Source organism: Lutra lutra, chromosome 9 (genome assembly GCF_902655055.1).
Source record: "Lutra lutra chromosome 9, mLutLut1.2, whole genome shotgun sequence".
Taxonomy (NCBI): domain Eukaryota; kingdom Metazoa; phylum Chordata; class Mammalia; order Carnivora; family Mustelidae; genus Lutra; species Lutra lutra.
Genome location: NC_062286.1, coordinates 128485631 through 128495347, shown reverse-complemented (window position 1 = coordinate 128495347; position 9717 = coordinate 128485631). Strand labels below are relative to the sequence as shown.

Here is a 9717-nt window from a genome sequence, read left to right as displayed (position 1 = left end):
ATGAGCCAAGGAGGGTACCAGCCTCTGTGAAGACCAGCCTCTTCTCAGGTACTTCCTTGCATGGAAGCCCGGGGCACTGACAGATCCCAGCTAACCGTGGACTTGGGGAAACCAGGCCCACCCCTGCTTTTGCTGTTTAAAGAAATAATCATAAACCAGTCACACAAATGATCAGCATTTATTTCCTGGGTCCTAGGTGTCACTTATCTCGGTAGAAAGGGCAAAGAGTTGATCAGACAGTTTTGAGCACAAAACCCTTGCCTAGAAATGGATCTGTGGAGCTCCATGAGGGGACGCAGAGCCGCACAGATGGTCAGGTTAACTTCTAATGCCTTCCAAAAACACCCAAACACAGCTCCCGCCCCCTCTGCTGAAAAAAAGTTTAAAGTTTTTAAAAAGTTTAAAAGTGTTTTTTAAAAAAGGGATATGAAGATCTTGACCCAGAAGGTTGGGCTTGGAGGGGGGGCAGAGCTGGGCTGGGGTTGCTGCCCAGGCCACCTCTAGAGGTGCGTTCTTGGGGGGGCTGCTCAGGCACCCACTGAATAAATAATGCCCCACAGCTGCGGGGTCCTGGAAGTGTACCTGGGCACAGTGAGGAGGTGGTGGGCGAGGGGAGCCTCAGGGTGCAGGTGGAGGGCCTTCCCAGGGAAGGGGCCGTGGTGGCCTCTGGGGGTGCCTTTTCACTCTGGCCTGGCCTGCCTGGGACCGGGGCTCAGAGAAGAGGCTGCCAGGCCAGTGCCAGGGCTCCCAGTCCAGGCAAGGACAGCAGGTCTCTTTTCCATCCTCCATGGGAAAGGTCAGACTCAAGACGAGGTGGTCCCATCGCTGCTCTCGGGCTGGCTGCTGGCTGCCTTGTCTGGGGCGCCTGCCTCTGTCTGTCCTTCTGGAGAGGAGAGAAAAGGAACATACAAACGTAAAGCACAGAAACCTACTTGGAAGGGCCCAAAGTGGTAATAAGAGAGCCCTGGGGCGCAGGACACGAGCTGGATTGGGGTGGCAGTGGCCAAAGGACCTTTAACCTGGCCTCTAACATGTTAATGTTTACAAAGAACTTGCATGCGGTGCTACTAGTATAATAAAGGTCAGTGAAAGGCCAGGACCACAGATGACGGCTATAAGCCTTAGCATCCAGTGAAGGGCTGCTGAGCGACGTTTGAGAAGTTTGTGTGGGTTCTCCAAGAGGAAAGGGCAAAGATGAAGTCCCAGCCGGGAGCAGGTGCTCCAGGGAGAACCAGGGTGTGGCTGGGGCAGAGCCCATGGTGGTTTCACTCTGCTGTGTCCTTACCAGACGGGCCTCACCCTGGCCCACCATGACCCCCTATCCTGGGGTGGTACCTGTAGCAGAAGCTTGGGCCCAGAGGGTCCTTCTAGACTTCCAGAAGCCTGACAAACTATTCTGCACTTTGGGCAAATTTTCTAGCTCGTGATGTTCTATTTGACCCTGAGCTTCTTGCCCTGGCAAGCAGAACATTCTCATCAGATTCCCTAGTAATTTCTGCTCTACCCTTTCCTTGCTGTGGGGCCATTTATTTCCTCTTATCAGGCAGTTTATTTCCTCTCTCTGAGCTTTTGCACACTTCCACCTGTATGTGACAGGAGTGCAAGGCCCACAGGTGGTCATCTGGCACATGGGAAGGTCTTTGCCCATGGTAACAATTCCTCTCAGCCAGTCCCAGCTCTCTCTTGGCCAGGGGAGAAGGTTGGCTTTGTGTTTTTCTTAAAAGAATGAGCACAAGAGTGAGCAGGGAAGGAGATGAAGAGGGACAGAATCTGAAGCAGGCTCCAGGCCCAGTGTGGAGCCTGAGGTGAGGCTGATCTCATGACCTTGAGGTCATGACCTAAGCTGAAATCAAGAGTCAGACAGTTAACTGACTGAGCCACCCAGGTGCCCCAGGGAGAAGGTTCTTGAACACTTACTTTACCAACCACTACCCTTGGGACCCCCTTGGGGCCAGTTTCAGGACACACTTGAAATGTTTTGTGGTCACTGTACTGCTGGGAAGGGTACTCCTTTCTTCACGTCCTATCTGGTCCTATCTGTCGTTTCTCTCATTATTAGGCAAAGTAAGGAAATGTTTGCTCTCTCCACATGCAGAGGGATCAGGAAAGGGAGGATAAGCTAAGGGAGCGTTAACAAGCACCACACTTGGCCGCTGTCCTTCAGGATAGGCCAAGGCCCGGCCTCCCCATCCATACGGCCAGGTCTCCATCTCCTGGGCTGTTTTAAGCAATCAGATTCTCAGCCAGCCCTGCTGGTCCGAATCTCTGTAGACCCACTCCCTCAGGGAGCCTGGGGGACTGAGCACAGCCACCAGGCCTGCCTGTGGAAGCCACTCATTGCAGGGCCCACTGGAAGGTTCCCTGGCCGGGCTGGCCTACAACTGTAGCATGAGTGCTTCACCTCCTTGCAGTGACGACTGTTCCTTCCTCAGGTCACCCTGGCAGGCTAGTGTCCTAGACCCAGAGGACCCAGACACTTCAGGGATTCCAAATTAGAGGAAACAGGTATTTGAAGGTCCAGGATCCACGGGGTGGCTACCACTGCTGAGGCAGAGGGGGATGGAACAGGTTCCCAGAGTCGAGGAGAAGGCTGCAGAAGCTCAGAGCAAGCCCTGTGGCAGCACAGCCCATGGCGGGGGCAGGTGTGCTGGGCCGTGAGTAGCCCTGGACTAGGCAACCTGTCCTTGCTACCAAGGGCCATGTCCCAGGGCACAAGACAAAGATCCAGGGGGAGAAGCCCCCAGCCCAGAGGGGTGCTGTGCAAAGTGGGGCTGTGGAGGTGGCCGGGAGGAGAGGGGCCACCTCCTGCTTGAGGGGCAGGTTTGGGTCTGGGTCTCTGAGGAGTGAGGGGAAGGCAGGAAGAACCAGCCCCAGGGAGCAGCATGTTAAGGTCCGTCGGGGGCCGCTGAGAAGCAGATGTGCTTTCCTCTGGCCAGGTCAGTGGCTGCGGGCTGAGCGAGCTCGCAGGAGGTAGGGCCACAGGACAGGGAGGGCGGAGAGACCCCCGGAGCAGGGCAGGGTGTGCGGTGTCTTCCTTGCGCAGGGTGCCGTTCTGTGTTCACTTGCAGGTGACCCTGAGCGACCCACCCAGCTTCTTGGGCCTGACGGTCTGTCTAGAACAGGAGCGGGTTGAGTCCATGTCCCCACAGTCTGTTCTGGACTCAGGGGTCACTTCTGGCCAACGCGCTCTAGCCTGGAGACTATAAGGGGAGGGGGCGGGGGGGAAGATGGTGGCTCTCCAGGACAGCTCTGTGGGAGACCCATGGAGCCCTAGAGTTGCAGTCAGCTGTGGGAGGTGATGTGACACAGACCTTGCCTCTGAGGAATTATGGGGACAGGGAGGAGAGGGCTCTACCCAGTACACGAGGGTGAGGGAAGGCCGCCCAGAGCGAGGACCCAGGGCTGACCGGTGGATGGAGCAGGGGAGAGTCCACTAGGACAGGAAGGGAAGGAGGGCTGCCCCAGGCACGATGCGGGGGTGGCAGCTGCTATTTCCCCCTTCAACTCACTCCTGCAGCCCGTGGTTTCCAAGCACCTGCTCTCCTGGAGCTCACATTCCAACACACGAAACCTTCACTGTCAGGGAAGGCCCCTCTGAGCAGCTGGTAGGAATTCAGCCATAGGACTGGGTGGGAAGGTTCTAGCAGAGGAGACCATGACCCAGGAGGCTCTGAACAGGACAGGCTTGTGCCTTGACAGAAAGAGATCCATGGTGGGTATGGCTGGAGGACAGAAGGTGAGGGCTAAGGGGCCCCCGCTGAGATCCAAGAGGGAGGGCAGGGCCTGGTCACACAGTAGGGTGCTTCACTGTCAGTGAGACAGGGGCCTTGCCACAGAGACATGATGGAACGGGACAGTTTGAGTCCTGCTGGCCACAGGCTGGCTGGTGGGGATGGAGGGAAGTAGATGGCCCTGGGACGTGTCTGGGAAGAGAATGGATAGGACCTGTGCATGGAGGGGGCGAGGAGAAAAAGGGAGGAGACTGGACGCCTGGCCGAAGAGTCCTAGGGGCCTCCATACTAGGCCCTCCAGCCTAGAAACTGGTTGGCCCCTTGGCCACTGACCCTGAGACTGGGGACTGACTTAACATGGGCAGTCTAGGACTTGGCGGGCGGCCCCGGAGCCCAGAAGAATGAAGACCCATGCGTTCTGACCTGCTCCCTCGAGTGTCAGCTCGCCCATGTCTCCAGCCAGCTTCCTCACGCTCACAGCCTCAGAGTCCCCCTGGATGTCAGGGACTGCGTTCCGACGACCTGTCCGGTCACAGGAAATGAAGTCCGAGTAGGAGGACTCAACCTCCATCATGCCTGTCGCATCGCTCCTCAGACCTGTGGGGACAGGGGCAGGAGGACCCGTGAGGCCAGGTGCAGCCCGCAGGGAAGACTCCGCTCTGGGCCCAGCACAGACATCTTTTGACAAAATGACAGTTTTTGCCTCAATCACTGAAGACAGAACAGCCAAGAAAAATATGAAGAACAAAATAAATCACCCATAATTTCACACCCAGGAAACCACTAACAGCAGTTTAAAGAACAGCCTTTGTCTTTCCTCTAAAGTTACTGATGCGGGTCTAGCATTGGTGAGATGTGGCCGTGAACAAGCCCGTCACAGTCTCTGCCCCCATGGAGCCACCAGCCAGCTGGCGGCCGTAGCGAATTGCCTAAGTCACCCGCGGAACTACGAGGGGGCTCAGGGCTTCCAGGGAGAAGGCAGGGTGCTGGAGTGACTTACCAGGGTCTGACCAAGGCTGGGGATCAGGAAGCAACATTTTAGGTGAGCTCCAAGGAAGGACAGGTGTTATCTAGATGAGTGGAGGGGAAGAGCGTGCGAAGGGAAGGGTAGGGGGAGATGCGAGACCCAGAAGAGCTCCAGGTTGGAGTGTGCTGGGCGAGGGGCAGGGACACCCAGGGTGCTGCTGAGCTGGCAGGGCCCGGGTCACATCTGCAACTGGCTGCAGGTCCCAAAACATCAGAGCTGCGTTTTCAAGGAAGACTCTGGCATCTGGGCTGAGCAGGGCCCAGAAGGGAGCAAGCTGTGGGCTCCTGCAGGTGAGGTGTGAGAAGACAGTCAGCAGAGGAAGGAGGCGGTGGTGCAGATTCTAGATGTGACTTGGAGGTTAGATCAACAGGACCTGGTATCTGACTGGTGGGGAAGTGAGCTTTCTGACCCGACTGAGTGGATGTGTGGCTGCCTGAGACGGACACCAGAGGAGGCATACTTGGGGCCTGACAGGCGGGGAAGATTAAGAGTTCTATTTGACCACACCGACTTGGAGATGCCTGTGAGCCCTGTGAGGGGAAATGCTGAGAAGGTACATGGAGAGAAGGGGCTGGAACTCAGAGATGGGGGAGGGTATGGGGAAGAAAAACAGGAAATTAGAAGTTACTACTACAGAGATGATTAAGAGCTCTGCTGGTAGATAATATAGCCTAGAGACCAAAAAGAACCACACATATAAAGAAGAGCCATATATATATTTGAAAACACTGGGGGAATCGTACTACCCATTGTATTTTATAACCTACTTTGTAGAACTCTAGAACTTGTCATTAAGGTTCCCTCTAGATGAGTTTTGTACCCATATACTTGGATGTACCACGATTTGATCAGTCTCCTAGAAATGAACATGGAGATATTTCTAATTTTCTACCATCACAGACAGGACGAGGTCTTCATGTAAGTCTGTGCCTCGCTCTAGTTAGAGTAACCCTCTAGAAGTAGAATTGCTACACTAAAGAGAAGGATGGGATGTTTTTTAAGCCACACCGTTTAGACACATTTCCAAGTTGCCTTCGCGAATTAGCGTAGGTATTATGACGACAAAAAACGAAGGGGAAAAAAACCTTTTTAAATTCTGTACTATTCCCATTTATATTCCCACTTGCAGCATGTAAGAGTGTCTGTTGATCTGTGCTCTTGCCAACGGTCAATATTGCTATTACGTAAACAAATGTCCATCTGCTGGGGGACATGAACATTTAAGAAACTGATTTTCTGAAGGCAGTCAGATCACACCAGGTATATTGACACAGCAAGGTTTCTGAGATAAACCATTAATTGCAAAACAACACCTAGGACAGAAGCTAGGTTCTGTGGAAAAGAGCAGATACAAGGAAAGAAACCTTATCAAGTGTGGTTTTTTTGTAACTAAGGGGAACTTTTACTTCTAAGACTATCTTTGTTCTTTTCAGCCCAAGTTACTGTGTGATGCTTTTGTATGGTGTTAGGTGACTGACGTTGGCAGAGGGGCCTGGGGTGGGGTGGGGCTCAGTAAGGTGTGTGTGTGTGAGGCGGGGGGGGGGGGGGAAGGTCGGGTTGCCAGTGTGGAGGGCTGGCCTCACACCTCCCCACAACACCTAGCTCAGAAAAGACAACTAAGAATACATCTGGGGCATTCCAAGAATGCCCTGGGCCTCCCGGGGCCTGTTACCCCCATCTGCAAAATAAGGGCAGGGCCAGAGCCCAAGGCAATCCCCCCACGCTCCAGCAGAGGGCGTGCTCAGACTACCTTTCCGGGCTGCCTGGAGCGACGTTGCCCTAGTGCTTTGTCTTCTCAGCAAACAACAACACAGCAAAAACCAAACTCTCCGAAGTCCCAGAAGGGGTTCCTTCCGCAGGTCACAGAAGTTTTACTTCTGCACTCTCCCTCTTGGGAAATGGCTCCGAGCCTCCCAACAGGGGACTGGCCTGCTGCAGTAACAGGAGTAACAATAACATTTCTGACAATTCGAACAGCAATAATGAAAAGTTACCAAGTCATTCTACGCTTTCTGGTCCTCATTTAAACTGCCACAAGACCGCTCGCAGTCAGTGAGGTGAGTTTATGACCATGACTCAGGAAGGTCCTGGGTGGACCCCTCGGGCTCTTAGGCCCAGGCGGCCGAGGGCAGGGGACAGACCCCCGGGCAGGCTACACCATTTCCCCAAGCCCTGTCTCTTTAGTTCTTTTCCAATTAGAGTATTGGTTCTATGAGAACAGGGATTTCACCAGCCAGACCAAAAGGCTTCTTCCGGGCAGCTGAGCCAACACGCTCAGAGCTCAAGACAGTGCCTGACGAAGACTATGTGATCAATAAATATTTCTCGGGTGCCTGGGTGGCTCAGTAGGTTAAAGCCTCTGCCTTCAGCTCAAGTCATGATCCCAGGGTCCTGGAATCGAGCCCCACATCAGGCTCTCTGCTTGGCGGGGAGCCTGCTTCCCCCCTCTCTCTGCCTGCCTTTCTGCCTACTTGTGATCTGTCAAATAAATACATACATACATACATAAAAATAAATATTTCTCAAATTTCTGTCTGTCTACCTATCTATCTACCCTCCATCTCTCTCTCCCTCTCTGTGCGGCCAATAAAGGGACTTGTTAGGACTGCTGAGAAAGGACTCTGCCCCCCGTAGACTGCTGTGATGTTCTCATCTGCTCTCTCTAGGATCTGCCACTGCGGGATGGAGTCACAGGTTTCATCTAAAAGGCCAGCTTCCGGCTGGAATAGACACCCTGGGGTTTTGGCTCCTGCCCTTTCCCTACAGGCTACCCTGTGCAGGGATCTGAGCCTCTTGGCTCAGAGAGGGAAGTGTGCCAAGCGCAAAGCCCAAGGAAAACACCAATGCGGCCAACATTCTCCATCCTCACCCTCTTGGGGAAGAGGGATTCCAAAGCGATTTTAGGCTATAGTCAGGAGAGCCCTCTGAGCCACAGCATAAGCACACAATTTCACTTTTCTTCAACATTTGAATTCTTGCTCTCTGCTCTTTAAAGTCAACAGCAACGGGGAAATAAATCCTTAGAGTTGGAAACTGCATCAGAAAATGGTCATTATCAGACTGCTAATGATAGTATAAACTTGCCAGAGCCTCTCTGGGGAGTGATTTGCTCAGAAGCATCAAGAAACCTCAACTTTTTTCATATCCTTGAGCAACTAAGCTCATAATAACAGACTTCTTTTTAAGATTTTATTTATTTGAGAAAGAGGAAGAGAGCGAGAGCGCGTGAGAGCACAAGCAGGGGGAGCAGCAGAGGCAGAGGGAAAAGCGGGTTCCCTCCTGAGCAAGGAGCCCAATGCAGGGCTTGATCCCAGGACCCTGGGATTGTGACCTGAGCCAAAGGCAGACACTTACCTGACTGAGCCACCCAGGAGTCCCTCATAATAACTGATTCTAAGACAAGAGTCCAAGTTGTGCATGAAATTAATGTATAAAGATATTCATTATGGCATTATTTATAATAGTCCAAAACTAAGACACCGAAATGAGCTTCTATGGAAAACAGAGAAATATAAACATATTTCACCAATTTATAGCCAAATGAAATATAAGTAGCATTAAAATGTTTGTGAATTTATTTTGAGATAGAGAACACAGGCAGGGGGAGGGGCTTAGGGAGAGGGAAAGAATCTTTTTTTTTTAAGATTTTTTATTTATTTACTTGACAGACAGAGATCACAAGTAGGAGAGATGCAGGCAGAAAGAGAGAGGAGGAAGCGGGCTCCCTGCCGAAGCAGACAGCCCGATGCAGGACTTGATCCCAGGGCCCCGGGATCATGACCTGAACTGAAAGCAGAGGCTTTAACCCACTGAGCCACCCAGGCGCCCCAGAGAGGGAGAGAATTTAAGCAGGCTCCCCGTTGCTGAGTGTGGAGCCTGACTTGGGGTTCAATCCTGAGAGATCATGACCTAAGCCAAAATCAAGAGTCAGATGCTTTGGGTGTCTGGGTGGCTCAGTGGGTTAAGCCTGTGTCTTCTGATCAGGTCATGATCCCAGGGTTCTGGGATCAAGCCATGCATGGGGTTCTCTGCCCAGCGGGGAGCCTGCTTCCCCTGCCCTCTCTGCCTGCTGCTCTGCCTACTTGTAATCTCTCTCTCTGTGTCAAATAAATAAATAAAATCTTAAAAAAAAAAGTTAAGATGCTTAACCAACTAGGCCACCCGGGTGCCCCACGTTTGTGAATATTTTTAAAAGACACAGGGAAATGTTCACAATTGTTAAGAAAAATCTCAATAATATCATCAAGTATTTAAGTTATGACTTAAATTTTTTTTGTATTCTTCATAGTGAAAACATTCACCTTATTTTTAAATTATTTCATTTTTGAACATGTGTGCATGTAGTATAAAACTCAAAAAAGGACATGCCCCCCAAAAGAATAAAATCCTTAGAGATAACCAAGGAGGTAAAAGACCCATACTCTGAAAGTGATAAAACACTGATTTAAAAAAAACTGAAGATGACACAAACAAATGGAAAGATATTCCATGATCATGGATTGGAAGAATAAATATTGTTAAAATGTCCAGGCTACCAAAGCAATCTATAGATTCTGTGTAATCCCTATCAAAATACCAACAGCATTTTTCTCAGAACTGTAAGAAATACTAAAATTTTTATGGTACCAACAAAAGACCCTGAGTAGCCAAAGCAATCTTGAGAAAGAAAAACTAAGTGGGAGGTATCACATTTCAAGACAGATGACAAAGCTGTTGTATCAAAACAGTATGGTACTGGGACAAAAACACACACACAGATCAACGGAACAGAACAGAGAGCCCAGAAATAAACCCATGTGTATATGGTCAATTAATCTATGACAAAGGAGGCAAGAATATAAAATAGGGAAAAGACAGCCTCTTAATTAATTGTGCTGGGAAAACTGGGCTACACAATATACCAAAATAAACTCAAAATGGATTAAAGACATAAATGTGTGGCCTAAAACCATGGCACTC

General features: G+C 51.2%; 1 protein-coding gene across 9 annotated transcripts in view; it reads right to left on the bottom strand.

The window, feature by feature from the left end:
• Positions 1–159: 159 nt before the first annotated feature.
• Positions 160–9717, bottom strand: part of PKIG (cAMP-dependent protein kinase inhibitor gamma) — a 98282-nt gene continuing 88724 nt past the window's right edge. For 4 of the 9 annotated variants that reach the window (XM_047744931.1, XM_047744929.1, XM_047744934.1 and 1 more), the window contains 3 exons: positions 4732–4801; positions 4155–4328; positions 160–883 (listed from right to left, as the gene is read on the bottom strand). In XM_047744931.1, coding sequence (XP_047600887.1) covers positions 804–883; positions 4155–4328; positions 4732–4768 — 291 coding nt within the window. In that variant the 5' untranslated portion in view covers positions 4769–4801 and the 3' untranslated portion in view covers positions 160–803. The remainder of the gene's footprint in view (positions 884–4154; positions 4329–4731; positions 4802–9717) is intronic. The other 5 variants (XM_047744936.1, XM_047744938.1, XM_047744937.1 and 2 more) reach the window with 2 other exon arrangements.